The 25574-nt window shown below is 39.1% G+C and overlaps 1 protein-coding gene across 5 annotated transcripts in view; it reads left to right on the forward strand.

Annotated features, from left to right (window-relative positions):
* The first annotated feature begins 2391 nt into the window (after positions 1 to 2391).
* UPL7 (ubiquitin-protein ligase 7) overlaps positions 2392 to 25574 on the forward strand; it is a 53168-nt gene continuing 29985 nt past the window's right edge. For 4 of the 5 annotated variants that reach the window (XR_016433037.1, XR_016433036.1, XR_016433038.1 and 1 more), the window contains exons 1-5: positions 2644 to 2900; positions 6105 to 6345; positions 8024 to 8649; positions 14676 to 15695; positions 15826 to 16160. Coding sequence is in view for 2 of the 5 variants with exons in the window: in XM_090012139.1 (XP_089868265.1) it covers positions 2733 to 2900; positions 6105 to 6345; positions 8024 to 8649; positions 14676 to 15695; positions 15826 to 16160 (2390 nt within the window). In the remaining 3 variants the exon portion in view is untranslated. Of the gene's footprint in view, positions 2535 to 2643; positions 2901 to 6104; positions 6346 to 8023; positions 8650 to 14675; positions 15696 to 15825; positions 16161 to 25574 lie in introns of those variants that run through there. The other variant, XM_090012141.1, reaches the window with a different exon arrangement.

Genomic DNA, 25574 nt, shown 5'->3' on the forward strand with positions numbered 1-25574 from the left:
CAGATGTATAATAATATGCAATTTTTCATTACACAGGATTTCCTAGATAAATGTCTTAAAAAAAATAGTAGAGGTGCCAAAACGTATCCTTTGAACTCCTATTAGTAACAAGGAAATTTGAAAATTTAGAATACTTAGCTTCAAGCTGTTTCACTGAAAAGACATGTTCCTATTTTGTTCTGGGCCGCCTGTTGCTCACCACTGCAATCTGTCATGCGTAATAATCATCTTTGAAAAGAAACAAAAAGTCAACGTTGTTTAACACCACCACCAACAACAATAAGGATTGCACAGTTACGAAGTTTCTCTACACAGGAAAAAACTTGATTTAACATTGGCATTTGGATGAATGACAATAGTCAAACCTGTTTGAATATCAGGAGCACTCTGCAACAGATGATTTAAGTATATACTGTTGATACATGTATATCAAAATTAAACCTAAACATGGAAGGACTGCAAATGATGATGTAATTATTTGAAGGTAACCAAGAAGCTGATATAAAAGACTTGTGAGTATAGGAAAACTAAACAAAAGAAACAAGAAGCAAAAAAGACCATGAATTATTAGTGCAGATGAAACATCCCAAAGTCATTTAAAAATTCCTGCAAAGGCATAACACACAGAATGACAAATAGGGAGGTGTACATAACCAAAAAATGCTTCAGTAACCCATAGAACAGCTCAATGAAACTTCCAATCAAACCATATGTGCACAGTGAGACAGTGTCACCTTGTTGACAACTTTTACCTGGTCACAGCTACTATGTATTTTTCTACATTCTTGTTGAGCTGCACTCTGTGTCTTGCTCACTGTGTTTTCTTTGTTTAAAAGTGCATTTGCTTAGTTACTAATTTCATATTGGTTATGCATGGAATATACATCAAACAGTTGGTATGCAAATCACCAAGGAGAGCACAAAATCAAACAGTTACCAAAAATACACTAAAGATACACACAATTGAAGAGCTGTCATTACATCAAACACTTGGTATGAAAATACCAAGGAGAGCAGAAAATCAAAGAGAGGAGTAAACAAACTTGAACAAACAAACAAAAACAAAATGCATATGAACATGGGTGCCATAAATCAACGGCCAACAACATTGCACAGAAAATGCTGTGGATAGATTTTTAACAGCTACAACCATAAGTATGCCCGTGGTACATTAGCAAGATATATGTATATTACCAAACTAATAATTATGCATATCATATAATTTATAACATGTTCCCAGCAAAGAAGTTGACAACAGAAGAAAGAAGCACTCGTTGGAAAGATAATTGCTATTGATCATAGGACAGAGTACCTCACTCGCTTCCGTTTTGCTGATAAGGGTGCCTCGCAATTCGTCTCTGATCCATGACAATATATTCTTTGATCATCAAAAAACTATTAAATATCCAAACATATATGCAGATGCAGTCTCTATCAGCATAACCAAAAAGTCATTTTAATGTTGGTGATACATAACGTCGCAACATTTCCATCCTCCAACTTGAAAATGTAGCAACATACCCAAAATTTCTCTGGGGAGAACCCCTAATAAAAAACCCAAATCTGAAACCCACAGAGGAAGAAACAGGGAGATCAGTAGGGGTTTCTTCCCCTTTGGGTTTATTCAAACCCCATAGCAGACAAAGAAGAGAGAGATCGAACATTTTGGACGGTCTGTCTCCCCATTTCTTCCTCTATGGGTTTCTTCGAACCCTAGAACACACACACACAGACTTTCTCTGTTTCATTGCCTTCTCTATGGGTTTCTTGGAACCCTACCACAGAAAGAGAGAGAGAGAGACTCACCGGATCTCGGCAAAGGAACTTGGGACGGCGATGATGGAGGCGGCTCGGCGACAAGAGGGACTAAGCAGTGGGACGGCGACGAGAGATGGCCATTGGTCATCGTCAGAGAGAGAGAGAGATCAGGAGGAAATCCGGTGGTCGTCGTCGGCGAGGAGAACGGGGTGCTCCGGCGAGGTGGGAGGGAAGGAGAGGGAAGGGGAGAGAGAGAGCGGCGAAAATGGGAAAACTGCCCTATAGTAGGGCTATTTCTGGCCGTTGGATCTTATTAAGATCGAACGGCCAAAAACATTGCACTCAAGTTGCTCATACGAGGATTGCACTCCTGCGCATTTCTCTATATATCTATGTATATATATATATATATATATATATATATATATATATATATATATCCACAAATATTTTTTGTTACTGAAAATTTTCAAAAACCGAGTGTCTTCGTCTCGCATTTTCAAAAACATTTTGAACTTCCACGTCGAACTCGAGTCCCGTATCGGGTCGTACCCGTATCTTTGTGACAGACCCTCATACTCTCGATGGCAACGTCTCGTCTTCTTCATTATGACGGCACACGGGATCGGTAAAAAGCACGTTTGACGGCATCGTCCCGAACAACCAACGAGATCCGATGATCGAATTGCTTCATTGATCCCTCCCATGAGCAATCCTGCTCTTGAAGCTTCTACTTTCTTGTTCACTCGCTCATGGATTCACAAAGAAAACAACAGGTTCGATTCTTCTTTCCACTGTTCCTTTCTTCTTCCATTTGCCCCGTTTTCTTTTCCGGTCCTTCGTCTTAACCAGTGCGAAGAAATCGCCGTCGGAAAGGCGAAAATTTTTGGGTTTTAAATTGTTGAGTTTTCGCCGGAGATCGTAAACCAGGAAAATCGAGCTGTGCCCATGATGGCTTTTAGGGCCTTTTTTTGATGACCAAGATGGTGATTTTTGTGTGTCTCGATCGATTGGCGCAGGTCTCGTTGCGGGGGGCGAGTGCTAGAGCGATCAGCAGGGATGCGCTTCTTGAGAAGGTTGCGAAGGAGAGGGAACTCCGCATCCACAATCGAAGAGTGGCTGCTTCTGCTCTGTTTATTCAGGTTGCCACTTTGCCGAATCCTCCAGTTTTATTTTCCCCCACCTTTTTTTTTCTGAGCATAATTGTGATCTTCTACCGAATGCTGAATTCTTGGTGGTCTTGTTAGTTTGCACGATGCCTTTTTTATAGCTTTATTTCGGCTTAATCGAAGAAGGGAAGGTGTTTGGGCGAGTCGTCTGTCGTCAAACCTTGAACAAGTTGTCATATTACATTATCAAGGAGAATCCAACATCCCCAACTTGCCCTGATTTTCTGAATAAGTTGTTTACACTATGAATATGACCAATGTAGCTAAGTTGTTCATCATTGCTCGGAAAGTGTACTTCGTATGCATTTGACTCTTCTTAGGCGGCCTCCACATTCTTGACTTAAAGTATAAGAAAAAATTATGTCGTGTTAGGTTTTGAGCTGCTTCCCTACTAGCTTTGAGTTATGCAACTCACTAATACCATAGCTCCCGTGACTTTGTTATGTTGATTCTCATGGGTTTGTGGGAAAGAAGGCTGTAGCTAAAGTGCGACCCTATGCTTTCATTGCGATGGATTGTATCTGTTTGAAAAGCTAGACCCTAGATCTAATGGTGCATTCTTTTCAGAACAAAGAGTTAATGATGTTATCCTCCAAAAAGCAGAAAAAAGGAAAAGAAAAATCATGTTTCTTGTTTCCCATTTGTCCTATATTTTACTCAACCAAGTGATTCACGAGAGAAGTTAAAATCACTAGAAAACCTTGAAAATCATGTATTTCCTATTGTTCCATTGCACTATCATTTGTTTTATGTTTAAGCTCTTGTTTTTGTCATTCCTTTGATATGATAATGAAAAAATGTAGCTGGAATATGGTTGTCAGAGGTATAGCAGCTTTGATACCATGTTGATTGAACTAAACTCAGTAGGATTAAAAAGTAGATAAAGATGGTGAGAGGAGAAAGCCTTTAGGAGAAACAAAAGGAGAAAAAAGAGTGATATAGAGGCTTTATCATGTAGAGTCGTAGACACATAGTTTGAATTGGCTGTTTTCATCAATTATGAACTATATATACATTAGGTAGGAACAAAAATGGCTACATATTTTTTTTTTATACTAATCCAAGACAAGATATAAGGGGGAACTTTGTAAAGAAAAAATACAGATGAAGGAATGTCTTCTAAAATTCTCCTCACCATGGTGCCCAAGAGTGACATTCTTTGGAAGGCTATCTTTATTCTTTACCCTGTGGAAATCACCAAGTCCAAAACAGCAAGCCTTGGGACATTTTGCATATTTGGGCAACTTTTGGTGTCAGTGATTTCTTCAAGAGCTTAGATTCATACACAATGATCATGTCCATGGATCTGCTGCAATAGACATTCCAAGATTCAAAACAACCTGTTTCATGAATATAACATTCCAAGATTCAAAACAGTCTATTTCATGAACATATTTTACAGTAAAGCATTTCCCCATCAACTGAAATATGGTCACCCAATTATCAGTTCCACATTCTAGAGTGCTTTCCTCTAATGTGAAAAAACTTCTAGGGCGTTTCCTTGAATCAAATGCAGACGTGTAGAAGGTCCTATATAATACTTATCATGGAGCTTCCTTGGATCTTTGAGAGTTGATTGGATTTGATCATCCTAATTCTAGTAAAAACTTAGAATTAAAAATGTCTCCGATAAAATTGGGTAGGATGTTACATTCTGACATGTTATTTGGGACTGCAGTTAGGCCCTAAGTGGTACAAGTGGATATGGGCGTTCTTCTCTTTTTTATTCTGTAGTTCTATATCTATTGAAAGCATGATCTTAAGAACTACAAGTGGATTTGATCTTCCTTGAAGACTAAAAGGTTTTCATGGCATTTCTCTTTATTTACATTTCTGGTGTAGGTGGAATAGTGTTGCTTGGCCACCTAAACATTATCCTCACAAATGCCATCATAGTTTGGTATTTCCCAGAGTTACCGGAAGCGCCTAGGTGTATGGGGAAGCGCGCTTCCCCGATATGCGCTTCGGAAGCGCGAAACATCGTGCTTCCGAAACGCGTGGGGAAGCATCCCCTTTTTTGGGAAGCGCGATTCCACATGCTCCCCCCCCCGCCCCCGCCCCCGCTTCCCCATTTTTTTTGCTTCCCCCTCGCTTCCTAGGTCGCTTCCAAGACGGTTCATAATTTTCTTCTAAGTGGTCCCACACTTCCCCGCTTCCTAAATTTTTGAAAGTGCCTCGCTTCCCGCTCCCGCTCCCCGTATCGCTTCCCGCTCCCCGTATCGCTTCCCGCTCCTGCTTCCTCGACTGGTAACACTCTAGTCACACCCATATTTATAAAAGGGGAATCCCCTTTTCTTTAATTAGAGAGCCGACATCCTTTTTTTTAAAAGAAAACTTAGGAAAGATGCCTTTCCTAATTACAAGTTTACTTGATATAAAATAATTTTGATAAAATTTACTTAAATGGGTTTTAAAATTTCAAAACTCTAAATATCTTATGGACCATGGATCCCATTCACTGGGTCCACGATCTAACTAGGGTCCACAGCCTGTGCCAACCCCTTTAACGATATTATTTTTTATTTTAAACCAAAACAGCAAAAAATATGATTAATTAAGTAAAAATGACATTTATGAAATTTAAAAATTCCAAAAATTTACGAGATACTACAAAAATAATTTCTTGTAGTTGTCTTCTGCTATGTAAAGTTGGCGCCTTTTCCCCAAAATCAATCTTGAATTAATTCCGCAGTCATGCCTGCTTTTGTAAATGTGTTAGCATGACATTATGGGGTTAATTTTTAAGGTTTATTCGTGGTTTCCCTGTCACTGCTCTTATTTGTAATCCTTCCTTGAGCAGTTGGTATAAATGCACAGAAACTGTTGTAGTTCAACACGATGGGTTTGATGCTTGTCTAAGCAGATGAGTTTGCTACTTTCTAGTATTCTAGGATGTTGACTTTGTTTCTATTTTTGGATGAAATACTCAATCTACTTGCACTTGTTAAAATTAGTTATTATTTGTACCTTTCTTCCATTGTTGCCTATAGCTGGGTTTTCATGTCGCCTTTTGTTCCTTTTGAGTATTCTCATATTCATACATAGTTAAATTACTGAATAAACTTTGTTCAGCTCCAATTGTGGATTCTAATTTTTCCTTCCCACTAGGTCATCCTTATGTGAGAAATAGTAACTTTAATGCTTTTGAACTTACCGATTGGTTTTTTGTTTTATTAGAGAGTGTGGAGGAGATACAATGTGACCAAGAAGGTGGCTGCGAAGCTTCGGGAGGAATGGGACTTCCAAGTCAGTCAAGATGCTGAATTGTTGAGTTCTTCGTGGGTTTCCAACATATTGCTGGGGCCGTTCTTATTCTTTCTTACTTATTCAGCAACTCTATATCAGAAACCACAAGTTACAGATGACAAATGCATGCTCAAATGCTTCAAAATTCTCCTAAAAAGTATTAATTCAACAGGTACCATGTTACATGCTGATAGTTAATCCTTTGGCTGTGAAAACATTCTATCTTTTAAATTTAGACAATATCTTAAATATCTCCTTTTCCAATTACATCTGAAGCTTTCTTATCCTTCTTGGTACTGAGAATTACAGATTATTCAAGGATCCTTGTCAACTATTCATTTATGTTGAATTTCTTTTTCTGTTGCATTAGTCACAAATATTGTCAATATTTTGATTTTTTTTGCAAATAAATGTGATAATTTCTTAACTAGGGAGAAAAGGGTTTCAATCATGATATTAGTCAAAATGTCACTGTTATCAAATTTATCGCAATATTATTGCCACTTTATCACAAAATCATGCTAAAATAATTTCACATCACAAAATATATAATCATTACAATATTATATCTGGGTTAATGTTTGCTACAGTCGATTGTAAACACCTTTTTTTTCTTTTCCTCACATCTAACACCGTAGATGTGATCTACATGTCTTTATTAATGGGGACCGGCTTTTGTATCGCCAAAATCTGACCTGTATATAGGTTTCTCCAGCAATCCAAAAATCAATGGCTATGAATGCATCAATTTCTCCCGATTAAAAAAACATGTTTTTTCATCAATAAAACATGATCTGAGGGTTGATTCCTACTAAATTGACCATGCTGAACACATCTATAAGGTTAGATTGAGACAAAACAAATTGGATTGTGAGATTCCAAATATATTGTAGGTACAAATGATTCTATTAAATATATACCCATTATATCTAAGTATAATAACCTTTTCAGAAGGATGAGAGGGGCAGAAACACTCTTTTATAGATGTAACATGGGCCTTCATTCCCCTGTGTCAATATGAGACTAAGGGCATGCATGCAACAACCTAGGTACTAATGAACCTTAGAAAGTGTGAGAATCCCCTTCCTGTGAAAGGGAGGCCCAAGGTTATGCCTGTGGCTCCCTTACTCGGGAAAGTGGGTATGTGCATTCTCAGGCTACACTTTCTCAGGTTTGCAAGCACTTGAAAAAAATGGCTCGGTTGAGCATCCTTTTCTCAGAAACCTGAGCAAGTCCACTTTCTCTGGTGCTTGCAAGCATACCCTAAAGCAAAATTTATAAGGTATGTAAAATAATTATACAAATGACTTAACGAACTAAAAGTCTAATATGTGTGTGTATAATGTACACAAAACTGGACTCAGTCAGGGTTGATTGAGTCCTGTTTCAGACAGAAATGGATCCAGGTGTGGTTGACTGCACTCAACATTGCGGAATGTCCAAGTGTGTCACCCACATCAACACTGGTGCGACACCAGTGCAATGACCTTTTAGGAGTGTTCATGTTACATAGGTCAAAACATTATGAAAAAATGGTGATTTCTGCTAAATAGTTCTGTACCTTTATTAGTATTATATATTTACCCTATACATACGTACATACATACATAAATCTTTGTGTATATGGCCATGTCCTCGTGTCTTAAGGTTGTTTTCCATGTGGGAACACATTACTGGAGGACATAAATTCATATCAAATAGAAGCAACATATCTATTTTCTCCATAATGTTAAACTGTTAACGCACCTGACATATCAAGGGTAATTTCACAACCTCAAGCTAATACTCTGATATTTTCAATTAACAAGTATTTTCTTTTAGTTTTCTAACAATTCCTCTCTTATATGTAGATTCTGAGAAGAACTTTTGTGCTCTTGCCCTTGGTACATCTGAAGAAAAAAGTACATGGTTTTATCAATCTCGCAAGCTGTTTTCAGTTTGTTCAAATGTTCTTTCTAAGTGTGAGTATTCAAGGGAGTTCAAAGATACAAACCTTCTTACTGCATTATGCATGCGACTGATGATTGCACTAACAGATATTAAAGTATGGAAGAATATGCACAATGTTAGTGCTAGTGATGGGGAGATTGCTACAAGGTGCCTAGTTAAATTCATATCAAATAAAAGCAGTGGGCTTTATTGTTGCATAAGGAGTTATATAATGAAATTACCAGCTTCTCTGGATGAGCAATGTATTAAAATTATACAAACCGATGACCAGTTCATGGTTATTGCAAGTGCTATAACTTTGGCCTTGCGGCCTTTCCAGGTCACTGGACCTGAAGCAGATGATAGGAAGTTGCTTCTTGACCAATTGAACACCAATGAGAAGTTTCTTCTAGAAATAAAGGATGCTGCTGAGCAGTTCTGTATCTTTCTACTTACAATTCCTTGGTTTAAGGAACGCATTCCTGGAGTTCTCCTACCTGCTCTAAAACACTTTTCTGTTTTGTTTCCTTGTCTCAAGATTCTATTGGTAAGTACAGGGAACATAATAAGTTTTCTTTATTTTTTAATGACTTTTTTTAATCATTGGAGAAGCACTTGCAATATGGGTAAGAATATTTGTGTGAAGATCTCTTCTACCTTGCAATTTTTTATTGTTGTCTTGCTTAATGGCAATTGCACTTCTTGGTTTGATTTTTAATAATTCAGTGACGTAGTATATAACACCCAAAATCATGGAAAATTATAAGAAAACAAATCTGAAAAATGTCAACGCGATTGGTCCTACTAGATTATTGAACAATTTTGTATAGTAAGAAATTAAATGAAATAACAATCAATTAAATAAACACTTTTCCTTGTAATTCATTTTTGTAAGCAAATCAAGGTATATGATACAAACCTTCATGTTTTGTTCTTGTGTGTGTGTGTGGCTGTGGCATGTGTGCGTGTGCATGTGCATTTATGTTGCATGAACACTTCACTTAGCATGCATATCCCATGTCGACACAATATGACACTCAAACACTCCATGACACTTCATGAATGTAGCAAACCAGTGTCGGACACAGTCAATGTTGTATCATTAACTTTATCTATTTTCTTTTATAATCTTAATTACTTAATTTGTATTCATCATTTTCTTTTAAAATTTGTCATCATTGACATTACGTTTCAATTTCAACTTAGTTTCATTATTCGTTGTTCTCATTCATAATGATTTAGAATTGTTGTTATATATATATCATAGCCACTGATATTGGCGATATTTTAAAAATATCACGAGGAAATCTGATATTTTAAGGTAGCCGATAATATTGAGAAAATCTCGCAATATTTTCAAAATATCGTTAAATTGAAAATTGTAAACAATCAAAGCACATTCAATCATAAACACTGAGTCCACCAAAAAGGTGGACAAGTACAACAGTGTTCTCTAAGGAACACACTCATAAATCTCACAAAGGGATAAAAAATAATATTTCATTCAATATCACAAGTGTGCAAGAAACATACTTTTACAAAGGGGAGAACCCCTATTTATATATGCAAGAGGGAGAGAAAAAGAAATAAAAGAAAGAGAGAGAAAGGACCCTTCCAACGACTAGAATTCTAGCCGTTGGGTCAAGTCAAGAAAGGTTGACTTGGTCCAAAAAATAAAAAAAAAAGATTATATTTATTCAATATATAATATGTATATATAAATACATATATATGTATATATGTACATATACGTACATACTATATTATATACATAAAAATATATATAATTATATATATGTACAATTTAACACTCCCCCTCAAACTTACAGTCTATGTCACATGGGTGCGGGGGTGCGGCACTTTCAAAAACCTTGGGTGCGGGGGGGTGCGGCAAATATATATATATATATATATATATATATATATATATATATATATATATATATATATATATATATATATATATATAGGAGGGTCCGAGTGTTCCCCCAGCGCGGGTCTCGACCTTGCTGTGTATTTTTTACTAAAATAAAATACAAGCAGACACGACACGGGAGGTTAATTTTTTTTGGACCCGACTTTGGTTTGGACACACAATAGCGTATAGACCGTCCGACGGGTAGGAGCCGAGCGGGAAGGAAGGACAACAGGCGGTCACGTGACTTAGCGGTCACATCAACAACCACAATCCCTTTAATTTCCGAATGCGCCAAAATTCCTCCCCTCGCAACCCCGCCTCTTTGTTTCTCAATACTCAATAGTTACTATGCTTGTTTAAAGTTAGGAACGTCATTTCACTGACTTCCTCTGACATCCATTACCATTTAAAAGTTAAGTCATGACGGCTTTGAAGCAAAAATCGAATGGCTAGATTTATTTCGAAAATGACTTTTATACCAAATTCTATAAAGGTGGTAGTTTACGGATTAAAGTCTTGACTTTTATGTTCAATCGTTGTTTACCGCATCACTCACTTGACGCCATAAAAAACCCCTCGATCACGATGCCTACCTGACCCCATATAATCAAGAGAGCGCGGCCTCCTAAATTTCCCTCCAAGCCCTAATACTCTCTCTCTGTCTTGGGGGTTGGGGGGATGACAGATTTTGCTCCTAATATGGAGGACGGAGAGCTCTGACTGCCGTCCGATGTGTTCCCGAACGAAATCTACTGTCCGAACCGTCACCCTCCCTCCAAATTCGAGCCAGAGTTCTGCGAGCTCACGTCCTCCATGGAGAAGCTCGCCCACCCACTTGCGTTTGCCATTCTGGATGATTCCCACCACCATTCTCCCCACCCTCTTCCCCACCTCAACCCCTTATCTCAAGTAAAATCCCAACGTCCCCTCTCTCTCTCTCACACTACCGTTTTTGTTGTTTGAAGGTACTGATCTCTCTCTCCCTCAGGTGAAGCCCCAAAGGAGCAATGAAGGGTACGCGTTTTAGCTACTCCAGTTTTCAGGTAATCGATTTTGCCAACAAACCGGTTCAACAGAGCGTCTCGAGGCCGGTTCTCGGTTCTACTCAGCTTCTGATCAAACTGGGCCATAACCAGGTAAAAGAAAATGGACCAAAATGACCCTGAGTGCGTTGACCGCACCGGGTGCCGCATCCGCGTCGCGTCGACGCGGGTGCGGCACCTGTCTGGCCGAATCCTTGTGACATAGCTTACAGTATGATGACCAAAAGTTTGCTTAAAAAGAAGTAAAACCTAAGAGCAGAGAGAGGTTTAGTAAAAATGTCTGTCAGTTGGTACTCAGATGTGACATGGGTAGGTAGATCAATGATTCCTTGAAGATATTTCTCTCAAAAATTGTAAAACCTGTGAAGAACAAATAAAAAGAGGTTCGGATCCAGGTTGGATCTGACCGGATCCAACCCAGATCTGGAACCGACTTTAACCCCCCCCCGTGCTTATAAGTAAAGCACGCAGGATCTGCTGTCTATCTCTCTCCCTGCTCAGAGCTTCCCCCCCTTGCAGTGCTCACCTCGTCGGAGCCCACCCAGCGCCGACGACCTCGCTCTTCTCTTGCCGCTCTCTCCCTCGGTTTGCCGACGACCCCCTACAGGTACACAGGCTTCTCTCTCTCCTTCTCTTCTCTCGCTGCTCTCTCTTCTCTCTATTCTTCGATGGGGGCACCGGCAAGAGGGCACCGACCCTCCTGCCTCACCCCCTCTCTCGGACTCCTCGTTTGCAGGGAGGGGCGCTGCCCCTCCCTGCTCCCTTTTTCTTGCAAGCCAGCGGGCAGGGGGGCGCCTTGCCCTCCCTACTTCGCCCCTATGGCAGAGGAGGGGGCACCCTGCTCGTTCTCTCTGTTTCCCTGAGGGGTGCCAGCAGAGGGCATTGACCCCCTACCCCACCCCTTTCCCTCTTCTTCTGGTCGGCGGGTAGGGGCGCAACCCCTGCTCCCCTTCCCTCTCAATCTGGTTGTCAGGCAGGGGCGCGGCCCCTGCCCCCTCCATGTTTTTCTGTCAGGCCTACGGGTAGGGGTGCAACCCCTGCCCCATCCCTCGTTTCTGTCAGGCCGACGGGCAGGGGTGCAACCCTTGCCCCCTCCCTCTTTTCGGTCAGTTCAGTGGGCAGGGGGGCACAACCCCTGCCCCCTCTCTTCTTTTGCTGCTGTCGGGCGGGGGCGCGGCCCCTGTCCTCCCTTTTTCCTTTCAAGGACGGTGGGCAGGGGCGCAAACCTGCCCTCCCTTCTTTTTAGGTTTGGCCCCTAGCACGTGTCGACATGTATTTTTGATAATGAAGCTTACTTGTGCCATTTATGCAGTACTTTGAGTCTTTTAGGCTTTTAGCACACCCCATCGGCGCAACGGATTCTGCATACACCCCGAGGTACACACTTTTGATCACCTACGCTCGGAGACGTCAGCAACTCTGACAAACTCCGAGGTGGGGAAAAGTTGCGCAAAGGACATTGGATGAACTACACTAAGCATATAACATTTAAACGGAAATAAATAAATATATATATATATATGTTTTTAACTCAAGAACACAATTTTGCTATCCTTGTCCTTTCCTTTATGTCATTTACTTTGCCATCGCGCTTTAGTGCACAAGCTACTGTTTACGCATTTATTGCTTTATGTCATTTACTTTGCCACCATGCTATTATGCACAGGCTACTAACACATTTATTTAGTCGGGGTACGGTTTCGTACCTCATGCACTGTTTACGCATTTATTTAGCCGAGGTACGGTTTTATACCTTGCGCACTACTTACACAATTTATTTGACTTGTTTTGCACATCAAGTATTGCTTTATGTCATTTACTTTGCCGCCACACTATTGTGCACAGGCTACTGCGTACACGTTTATTTAGCCGAGGTACGGTTTTATACCTCGCGCACTGCGTACTTTGCTTTATGTCATGCACTTTTTAGCTCAATGTGCGGTTTCACACATCGAGTCTTGCTTATTACTTCGTCGTCGTGTTGTAATGTGCTCAGGCTTGCATTGTAATACATGTACTTATATAGATGCAACTTCACGGGACACACAAAAGCGTATCCTATTTTCTACTTGCTCTTTTTCAAAAGACGCGGGTTTGCGCATGGGTGCTTAAGTTCTAAAGAAAAGGGATTCCTTGCGAGAATCCAACTTTCCTTATGTGCAGTTTTGCAAAGCAAAGTCTGTACGCTTATAGGTTGCGAAATTGCAACTAAGCTTTCTCAAGTCGGCGCATTTGGGAGAAATATTTTACAACTTCGGTTTGAGTTTCCAATATGACTCGAATAACTCCGTTGGGGCATGAGCATGTGTTTGGGCGGGGTTCTGCTGAGAAACCCATACCCCGTTTATTACAAAAAGTATCGCAAGACATGCGCAACATGCTGATACTGCGATGAATGGATGAGAGATCTATGACGATCTCGTATCGTGCAAATTGCACAAGGATATACAAGTGTTTTTAAAAAAACTATAGCATGTCAAACCCAAAAATATAGTTGTATCGTTTCTTTTACGAAACAACAGAGTTGGGGTTTCTTTGATAAACCAATACCCCTTTCATCGTAGTCGTACTTTTAGACAGGCACGACATGTTAGTACTACGATGATTGGATGAGAGGTTTGTGGTAACCTTGAAGCGTGTGAATGACACATTATTAAAATCACATAATGGTGATGATTGCCTTCACAGGCAAGAAGCTCAAGCTGGTTTGAAAGACTAGAGCATGTAGAATGATCGTTAGTTAAATAAAACCTGAAGCACCCATTCACCTCTTATTTCCGTCAAGGGAGAGGATGGATCGGTTCAAAAACTATGATGGATAGGTTGTTAACAACCACCCCTTGGTCAAATGATTCGGTGTCTCCAGTTATCAGAGTTAGGGGACGGGACTACTAGAGATTATCCTAGGTGGTAGATCTCATGGACTTCTGCAGAAGTTAGATGCATCTGTTGTCAATTATGCCTTTGGAGAATTCTCTCTCGGTCACTGACCGTCCCCTTAGGAGTCTACTCAGCTAGCTATTCGGGGTATCGAAAATACATGGCATAATAAACTCTTAGATTAGTCTCAGTTGTTTTTACGTTTCACGTCTGTGCGTACTCGCCGGACAACTACTATCGAAGCAAAATTATCTTGCTCACATCACTTGTTAAATTGCGTACCATCAAACACATATCAAAGAATAACCTTTGAGGAAGATGGGGTAAATTTCTTCCTATTATTCATCCATCAAGCACAACTGAACAAAAAAATGCTCTAAAGAGAAAGAATATGAAAAATGTGATACTCATCGGATCAAGATGATGTTGCATTGATATGATTTCGTATGAGATCATGACTAAATGCTTGCTTTTGTTCTTTGAGCATCAATACTTTTTCCTGCATTTTCTTGCATCATCATTTTCTCCTTGGTTCAAATCTTGTGGATAATCATGCATGTCTGCTTAAATTACTTGGATGTCAAGATCTGTAGTTGACAAATTCCCTGAAATTTGTGTAATGTTTGTCCAGTTATTTCTCTTAGGCATCAACTGTTATGTCCATCTTTATGAGCTTTTTGGACTGAATCTTAATGGTGCAATGACTAACCAAGGAATCGCAGGTGGTGGCAGATATCCAAGGATGATATATTTGCTCAGATGACAAATTTAGACAAGAAAAAGCTATCTAGTTGTGGCCATGTCATGATTCCAAGTCCTGCTTGGGCTTTGGGGAACATTATGAGCTTAGTAACAGAGTATGATTCTGAATTTACTGATTCTGGAAGGTTTCTTGAATCTCTAGATTACAAGTTGTACCTTCGTGCTGTCTGCTGCATTTCAGAGATCTTGTTGCCTTACCTAGAGATGATTAGAGATATAAAGAGGGATAATGAGAAAGACATGAGATTTGATGAAATTTCCATAGAAGCAGATCAATCTAGTGATTTGAGAAAGGAAGAATCTTTTGAATATTTAAGTATTTCATTGGTAACTCTAATCAAGCCTGCTCAACAGCAGTGGCATCTTATGAAGCTTCTAACTGCGATTAGGAAGAGTAATATGATCATTGAGGAGAGTAATTCTGCAGCTCAAAGCTCTTGCCATTTAGCAAACAAGTTGGGATTGCTTGATGTTGTATTTTTCTATTCATACATGCTGAGAATATACTCATTATTGAATCTTGTCAATGGATCCTTGCCCATACTTAATGTGCTAGCCTTCACTCCTGGATTCCTTCTTGATCTTTGGCAAGGGCTGGAAAGTTCTTTGACATCTGAAGACAGCAATATTTCTTTGCCAACTGAGCAAGTCGATGCAAATAGATATGGTATGAACCCTAAAAAGGAAACTTTGGATGAAAAGGAAAGCAGATCCATGAAGGATTCAGGGAATAAGTGGGCAAATGTCCTGCAAAAGTTCACTGGAAAATCAATATCGGACACAGACTCGAACAATTTGGGCAGGGGTTCTCTTGGTTTTGAAACTTTTGGTTGCACTAGTGAACATGCTTCCAATAATTGGGATGTTGAATGTTTGAAGAGAGGTCCTCATGGCATTTCAAAAGGTGCATCATGTATGCTGTATCTTTTTTGTACTACATATGCACATCTGCTGTTGGTTCTTGATGATATCGAGTTTTATGAAAAACAGGTACACTTGAACTCTTCAATGTCCTTAGTGTTTCATCTTTGTAGGTGGTTCCATAAATGAGCAATTTCATTCCCTTGCTTTTGTGTTCCTTTGATACATCTTGATCATTTTGCATACAATCTATTTGTAGGTACCTTTTGCACTTGAGCAGCAGCGAATGATTTCAGCGATGCTTAATACTGCAGTTTATAATGGTTTTATCTACAACAATGGACACAATGATAGGATTCTGATGGGTGCAGCTGTCAGATGCCTTCATTTGTTGTATGAAAGAGATTGCAGGCGCAGGTTCTGCCCTCATTCTCTATGGACTGCACCAGCTAGGGAAAACAGGCCACCAGTTGCAGCAGCTGCCCGAGCTCATGAGGCTTTGTCAAATGCAGTGAGGTCTGGGGATGCTCTGATGGGCCAAAGTATGGGTTCAGTCATTAACACTATTCCACACGTATTTCCATTTGAAGAAAGGTAATTTGATTCCATATAGAGTATTGCGACTGAATTTGACCATTTAATTTTAAACCATTAGTTGAACACGTTAATAGTGCTTTCATTTAGCATTGACCCATTTGGTGGCAATATGTACGTCTATAAATGAACTTAAAGACACTGGTTTTATGTGTCCCCTTTTATTGGTTCATATTGATGTTGGCGTGTATGCTGATTACTATTTCAGGAGCTTTAATCTAGCTTTTAGGAGTTGAGACATAGGAAGCTGCTTCACTGGAATACATAAAAAGCACCGAGTATTTTGTGCCTTTTGATACTGTCAAATATTTGCATCTTTGATTTGTCCACAGGCTGTTTAACTTTTCAGTTTGTTATGTCACATATTCTGCATATAGGCATCTATTGCCTCCATCAATTTAGTGAGATTAGATTTTATCAACATTTTATGTTTCTCTTTCATCTTATGGCTCCAGAGTCCAGAGTACATCCAAAGGCTCGTTTTCCTGATTTGGATTGAGGTTATAATTCTGTTATTTGTTTGTATTTATTTGTCCACATCAGATACTGAATATTAACTCTTTTTTTTTTAATTTAGGAACTCTGAGAAAATTTCTACATCATTTTTTCCCTTTGTCATTTTTTCTTTTTTGACTTGTTTTGCATCTGATAATTCTATGAATAGCCTAAAGAGTGAACTGGATGATTATAGGAAGTTGCCAATCTTAGAATTTTTTTCATAGATGATGTGCTTGTTCAATTAAGGGATCATATTGTTGTAATCTATCATTGTTCTCTAAATCTAATGCGTTTCTTAAGGTTTTTTCCTTCAAACTCATATGCTTCTTAATTATCATGGAAATTCTAGAGTTTAGAAATCAGCACAGCATGGTAATGTAAACCAATTGGTATATGCTGTGAATATATATTATATGAGCTAATGACAAGTTTTAGATTGTTTTTACTGAAAAAGAACAGTGATCTAAAATAAATTTCAGTCATCATGCCGGGCAGGCATTAAGTTTTAAGGGAACTAGGGTGACAGGATTCTTTTGAGAAGAGCCAAAAATAAGAAGAATGGAACAGACACTTTGAACCCTTATAGGAGCTCAATGGGCTTGTGCTTGGTGATCAGGTGCATTATGAGTTCAAATGGGTTGACTTGCATGGTTGGCTCACATGGATGCCGTATGAATTATTTCAGACCATAGCCACAGATATCGGCAATATTTTCAAAATATCATGATATTATCACTGTATTTTTAGCAAATGATATTATAGGTAAAATATCATGATATTTTGAAAATATCGCCAATTTGATAATATCACGATATTATCACAAGAATATTGCAATATTCTCATGATAATATTGCAATATTATCAATTATTGTTACTGTTTGTATTTATTTTCTAAATCTTAAATGTGTTTTTCTTCTTTATTTTGCATTTTTTATTTTTTATTTTTATTATATATGTATTTTATTATCTAAACATGACATTTTCTTACTTATTTTTGTTATTTATATATATTTTTATTTTTTTAAGCCCCGAGATTTTCCCAAGATTTATCACCAAATCTATAATATCGCGAAAAATAGCCTTGCAGAGATATTTGTGAGTCTGTGACTATGTTTCAGACATGATGCAACCTTCACTTGTTTTGCTGATGGCAGTGAGGGCACGACCACCTGACGCAGTCTTTAGCCCTCACGTCTTCTTGTTGGAGGCTGTGGAAGGCACAACCCTACACGGTCGTGCACTGGACAGACTGTTAAAACAATGCCCAACTTAAATTTATTTATTTCAATCTCAAATGTCAATGAACAGGGTGCTGAATAAAATGAAAGAAAAGACAAACAACAAACAGTAATAAGGAAATGAAGAAAACAACTGGAAAGGGAATGCTGCTGAAAAGAAAGCTCATGTTCTTCTTCAAAAACAGGTCCCTCACGCAACCCTAGACAGGACTTTTTAAAGATGAACACTGGATCCGGGTCTCGGGTCTAGACCCGAGACATCTTCAATTTGGAGCTGGATCGGCGGCGAGCCGGGCCTTCCCTCTTCTGGAGTAGGTGCGCACCACATTCCTACATTGGGTCACCTCACTTGTGGTCGGATCCTGTTGCTGGATCCGATCGTCCATTCCTTGTGGTGGGTCGGGTTCCCTGGCCGTACCAGGGTCACACAGTACAGCCTGCTCTGTGTCATTCTCCCCTGGTTCAGAAGAAGTCAGCTCTGACGACTTGTTGTCCCCATAGTAAGCATATAGATCAGACACATTGAAAATCAGAGAAATGTTCCAATCGTCGGGCAGTTCTAGGAGGTAGGCATTCAGACCCAGTCACCGAAGGACCTTGAATGGGCCATATTTCCTAGGGCTCAGTTTATTATACGTACCCACTGTGAAACGCTCAGGATGTAGGTAAACCTAAACTAACTGACCAACTTGAAACTGGATGTCGCGACAACCTTGGTCAACGAAAGCTTTGTACGCTTCGTAACTCTCAACGAGTTTGGCTCGGACTTGCCTATGTATATCACACATGTATTCAACGACATCAAAGGCATCTGGGGCTGGGTCAGGAAGACTGGACACTGGAGTTAGATCTACGACATGAGTGGGCAACCGACCATAAACCACTTGAATAGGAGACTTGCCCGTGGACCTATTGATGGAACTGTTATATGCAAACTCGGCTTGAGGTAAGACTAGGTCCCAGGTTTTGACATTTTTCCCTACTAGACTCTGTGACAAGTTTCCTAAGGTGCGGTTCACAACTTCGGTTTGACCACCAGTTGGGGTGGTACACACTACTGAACTGAAGCTTGGTCTTCAATAAGGCCTATAACGATTTCAAAAAATGGCTCATAAAACGCGTGTCACGATCAGAGGTAATCGTATGGGGTAAACCATAGAAGTGGGCGACATCCTTGAAGTAATAGGAAGCTACTAATGAGGCGTCGATGGTTTGCTTACATGGGACAAAAATAGTCATTTTGGAGAACCGGTCAACAACGACTAAAATTGAATCAAAGCGACGTGGGGTTCTGGGAAGACCCACGATAAAATCCATGGATACGTGCTCCCACGGTCGCTCAGGGATGGGTAACGGAGTATACAAACCATTATTCTGACAATGACCCTTTGATATTTGACACACATGACAACCTTGAACGAACTTGACAACATCTTTGCGCATTTTGGGCCAAAAGTATCGTTTATCTAACAAAGCGAACGTCTTATCATGTCCAAAATGCCCAACTAACTCTCCCTCATGTAATTCAGAAATCAACTAAAGCCTAAGAGAGAAATCAGACACACATAACTTGTTCCCACAAAAGAGGTAACCATTATGTATACTTAATCGTGGTCGAGTGTGTGGTCAGAGGAGAGACACCCTTCCCAGACTTGCTGGAAATCCGGATCCGTCGGGTAGAACTCCTTACACTGCTCGAACCCAAGGACCTGCACTGACATGGTCATCAGAAGGCTATTTTTTATGCTAAGAGCGTCAACGACCTTGTTTAGAGTATCAGACTGATGGTGAATCGTGAAAGTGTACTCTTGCAAGAAACTAACCCACTTGGCATGACGAGCACTTAGCTTCTTTTGACTATTCAGATACTTCAACGCCTCATGGTCCGTATACAAGACAAATTCCTTATAAATAAGATAATGTCTCCAATAACGAAGGGCTTGTACCACAGCATAAAACTCAACATCGTAAGTGAAATACTGGTACCTGGTCTGAGTCAGCTTCTCACTAAAGAAGGCAATAGGTCTACGATTCTGACTCAAGACTGCACCAATTCCCACTTTGGAGGCATCACACTCAACCTCAAAGACTGCACTAAAATCAGGAAGGGCTAAAACAGGGGCACTAGTCATTTTCTCTTTGATGATCGTAAAAGCCTTTCCCGCAGCAGGCGTCCAATGGAAACTAGTACCCTTTAGTCACTCCGTGATGGGGGCCATGAGGGTGCTGAAGTTTCTCACGAAACGTCGGTAAAAAGTGGCTAACCCGTGAAAACTACGGATCTCTCCTATAGTCTTTGGTGTAGGCCAATCGACAATCGCACTAACTTTCGCGGGATCTGCCTTAACTCCATCAGATGACACAATAAAACCTAAGAATACGACACTGGTGTAATGAAACAAGGTACAATAGAACAATAGGGAAACAAACACAATGCCAACAAAGGGCTTTAATAAACTCACTTAAAGTTGGTCACTAATGGACCAAATACAATCTCAAAAGAGATAAAAATACCAAACAACACAAGAGGCATACAAGCCTATAAGATGGGAAAAAACTCTAGAGAAAAACCCTCAAATGCTTTTAAAAGCAATGAGGAATAACAAGGGAGTGAGGCTCTATTTATAGAGCCTCACTCCAACACATGGGAGGCAGTCCAGCTCTTTGGACTGCCTTCCAACAGTCATTATTATGACTGTTGGGTGGCAGTCCAACGTCTAGTTGGACTGCTGCCCAACAGTCATATTTTGACTGTTGTGCCTAAGCTGTATGACAGTTTATTTATTTATTATAATGTTAAATTACATTTCAGTCCCTAGTGGACTGTACTATATGATAAAAGACAAAAATACCCTTATTGGGTATTTGGATACAATTTTATTTTTAACACTTCTCCTCAAACTTATGGGGAAATCACCGAAAGTTTGCTAAGAAGATACAAAAATTGAGGTAGTGGAAGAGCTTTGGTGAAGAAGTCTGCAATCTGAAATTTGGACTGGACATATGGCAATGTAATGGTCCCCTTCAAATATTCTTCGCGAACATAGTGACAATCCATCTCAATGTGTTTTGTTCGCTCATCAAATGTGTGATTGCTGGCTATATAGATTGCACTTTTATTATCACAGCATAGCTTTGAAGGTTCTGAGACATCAACACCCATATCGGAAAGTAGTGCTCTCATCCACACAACTTTAGTGGTTGTGGTAGTCATTGCCCTGTACTCAGCTTCCGTAGAGGATAAAGACACTTTCTGTTGTTTTTTGCATCGCCAAGAAATGAGAGAATCACCTAAAAATACACAAAAGCCAGTAGTTGAGTGACGGTTATTGGGATCTCCTCCCCAGTCAGAATCAGTGTAAGAAATAAGACTTAAAGATGAGGAAGAGGATAAGAATAGTCCTTTAGATATAGTTTTCTTGATATATCGAACTATTCTTAATACTGCACTCATGTGGACGGTTGTGGGCACATGTTGAAATTGATTTGCGGAATGTACGGCATGCACAATATCTGGCCTTGTAATGGACAGTTACATCAACGATCCAATAAGTTGTCGATAAGGGGTTGGATCATCTAATAATACTCCATCTTCAGCTCGCATTTTCGCATTTATTACTTCAGGAGTATCAGCATATTTTGTGTCTGTGATTCCTGAACGCTCAACAATATCAGCTGCAAACTTGATTTGAGATAAAATATATCCTCTTGGTGAGTAGGCTACTTCAATTCCTAAAAAGTATCTCAAAAAACCAAGATCAGTCATATCAAAAGATTTTTTAAGCAAAATGTTAATATCTTCAATTTTCTTTTGATCATTCCCTGTGATGATCATATCATCAACATACAAAAGAAGAATGATCAATGAGGTACCTGTAGATCTCACAAAAAGAGCAGTGTCAGTGTAACAAGATTTAAATCCAAGTTTTAATATCGTACCACTGAACCGATCATACCATGCTTTAGGGGCTTGTTTAAGCCCGTATAGGGCTTTTTGAAGACGAAGGACCATGCCTTTTTCAATAGACAGACCAGGGGGAGGATCCATATATACTTCTTCATTTAAGTTTCCGTTCAAAAATGCATTTTTAACATCTAACTGATATATCAGCCATTTTCGAATGGATGCTACAACAACTAGAGTTCTAACTGTAGTCATACGAGCTACTGGGGCAAAGGTTTTTTCATAATCTATACCATATTCTTGAGAATATCCTTTTGCAACAAGTCTTGCTTTATATATCTCAAGAGACCCGTCACTTTTTGTTTTAATTTTAAACACCCATCTACACCCTATTGTCTTCTTTCCGATAGGAAGAGGTTGAATTGCCCAAGTGTGAGCTTTGTGTAATGCATCTAATTCAATTTTCATGGCTTCAACCCATTCGTTTATATTTTTGACCTCGTTATAGTTGGATGGTTCATGATAGGAATGAATGGCTAGAAGACATGCCCTGTAGTTTGGTAAGAAGGATTCCTATGAGACAAACCTACTTGGAGGCCTATGTGTTCGTTCTGACCTTCTAACACTAGTTTCTTCAGTATTTGTTAATTGATTATATCTGTCAAAGGCACATGGATGCTCCCCAGTATTTCGTCTAGAGTATTGAAGAAGATCTTGAGGTGGTTCACTACTTGAGTCATTAATAGACTCGAAGGTTTCAATATCATTACTAATACCTTTATTGGGTAACAAATCAAATAAGAAAGCATACTCGGATTCTTTCTTAGGAACTTCAAAATCAAATCCACTGTCATTTTCTAGAAAGGTAACATTTCTAGAAACATAGAGTTTATCATTTGTTTTATCATAACATCGATATCCTTTTTGATTATCAGCATAACCAAGAAAGACACATTTTATGGCTTTAGGAGAGAGTTTGCTATATTTTTCAAGAAGCACGAAGCATTTACAACCAAATACCCTTAGCCTTTTTAAATCAGGAGAAATTTTAAAGAGTTTTTCAATAGGAGACTTGTTTTCCAAAGTTTGAGAAGACATTCTATTTATCAGATAGACTGCGGTTAGGGCAGCTTCAACCCAAAATTGCTTTGGAATTTCTTTTGAAATAAGTAGGGTTCTAGTAGTTTCAATGATATGACGATGTTTTCTTTCAGAAATCCCATTTTGTTGAGGTGTCCTAGGGCATGATTTTTGATGCACAATTCCGTGATTTTTTAGATATAATTGAAATTCATTTGAAAGAAACTCTCCCCCAGAGTCGGAGCGGAAGACTTTAATATTTGTTTTAAATTGATTTTTAACTAGATTATGAAAGTTTTTAAAACATGAAAAAACTTCGGATTTGAGTTTTAGAAAGTAAATCCAAGTATGTCTACTAAAATCATCTATAAATGTAACATAGTACGAATAACCACCTTTTGACATAACAGGGGCGGGACCCCACACATCCGAATGCACTAATTCAAAAATTTTATGTGTCACAGAGGTTCTAGAGCCAAAAGGTATCATTTGCATTTTTCCAAGTATACAATCTTCACATACAAAATTTTTATCTTTACAAAATTTTTCCAAAAATGGAAAAAAAGATAATTTGGATATACTTGGGTGTCCTAATCTTTTATGCCAAAGATCTATATTAATGTCTTTGACATGATTACAAAACGAGTATTTTGGTAAACACAGGAAATCCATGTAGTAAAGGTCTCCTCGTCTATGGCCTTGCCCAATCACCTTCCCTGACTGGAGATCCTGCACCCAACACGCCTTAGATGAGAAGAATACTTTACAACCACAATCAACAATTTGAGAGACCGAAAAAAGATTCAAATCCAGTTTGGGAATGACTCTCACTTTTGGAACAAAAAATTTTTTTGAAATATCATCAAGGTTTCCTAAGCTTTTGACTTTTAAAGAGGTACCATCGACAGTTGACACACATGAAAAATATGATTTAGTGCAATCAGATAATAGAGACTCATTATGAGTCATGTGGAAAGAAGCACCTGAGTCTAGAATCCAAGAGGTCTTACCTGGAGGAGACGAGGAAGAGATGGCAGCTCCGGATGTAGAAGGTGCAGCCTTAAGAAGTTGTGAGACGACTTCTGCTATTTGAGCAAGATTTAATTCATTGAAGCTGCCCCCTTTTCTTGATTCTTGAGGTTCTTCACTTAAAGGCGGCCACCTTTTTAAATTTGGGACATTCCGGTCTTATATGTCCGGGTTCCTTACAATGATGACAAATAATTTTTCCTTTGTATCCTCCCTTGTATCCTCCTCCATTGTGTCCTTCTCCATTGAACTTCTTCTCAAAGTGAGGTGGTTTATATGTTTTCACAAAATTTCCGGGCCTTGCCATGGCAAGGACCTCATCATTAGACTTGTGCATTCCAAGTCTTGTCTCTTCTTGACAAATTTGAGCAAGGGCCTCACTTATAGAAGGAGAAGTGGTCCTATGAAGTAAGGAAGATCTTACTTGCTCAAATTCCGGTCGAAGGCCATAAAGAAAGGAGAAAAGATTTTCTCTTTCGATTTGGGTCCTTCTCATATCAATAGCCGAACCTTCCCATTTTGGTTCCAACATGGCTAATTCATCCCAAATAGGAGATAAAATACCGTAAAAATCTCTTACACTTTTATCTCCTTGTTTTGAATTACGTACCTTATCTTGGAGATAATAAAGTCTAGCCATATCCTTTTGGATAAAAGTACTTCTTAGAAAGCTCCATGCGTCACATGCTTTCTTGAATTTGATGATATTGGTGGCGATCTTGAACTCCATGGTATTCATAAACCATGAGAGTATTTGTGCATTGCTTGTCTCCCAATCTTCCAATTTATTTTGGAATTCTTCCAAGGCTTTTTCTTTTTCTTCTTCGGACAAGGCTTTGACTTGATCTCCTTCTCTTCTAGTCAATTTGAGTTGTGGTTCACTAGTAGAACCACTAACAAAACCCCACAATTTTTTTCCTTTGATATGATTCTCCATAGCCGTCGCCCACATCAAGTAGTTGTTTTCATTGAGTTTGTAGGTGATGACGGTGGCGAACTCTCTTTCTCCCATAATGAATACTTGAGTTTAGACTAGAGAAGATAGTGAATGATCAATGATCGAAAAACACTTCCTTCACGAGATTCTCCTTTCAAGAACCTCGCTCTGATACCATGTAATGAAACAAGGTACAATAGAACAATAGGGAAACAAACATAATGCCAACAAAGGGCTTTAATAAACTCACTTAAAGTTGGTCACTAATGGACCAAATACAATCTCAAAAGAGATAAAAATACCAAACAGCACAAGAGGCATACAAGCCTATAAGATGGGAAAAAACTCTAGAGAAAAACCCTCAAATGCTTCTAAAAGCATTGAGGAATAACAAGGGAGTGAGGCTCTATTTATAGAGCCTCACTCCAACACATGGGAGGCAGTCCAGCTCTTTAGACTACCTTCCAACAGTCATTATTATGACTGTTGGGTGGCAGTCCAACGTCTAGTTGGACTGCTGCCCAACAGTCATAATTTGACTGTTGTGCCCAACAGTCATATTTTGACTATTGTGCACAACAGTCATATTTTTGACTGTTGTGCCTAAGCTGTATGACAATTTATTTATTTATTATAATGTTAAATTACATTTCAGTCCCTAGTGGACTGTACTATATGATAAAAGACAAAAATACCCTTATTGGGTATTTGGATACAATTTTCTCACA

The sequence above is a fragment of the Nuphar pumila genome, chromosome 7, assembly GCF_984573655.1.
Source record: "Nuphar pumila chromosome 7, dmNupPumi1.hap1.1, whole genome shotgun sequence".
In the NCBI taxonomy this organism is placed as follows: Eukaryota; Viridiplantae; Streptophyta; class Magnoliopsida; order Nymphaeales; family Nymphaeaceae; genus Nuphar; species Nuphar pumila.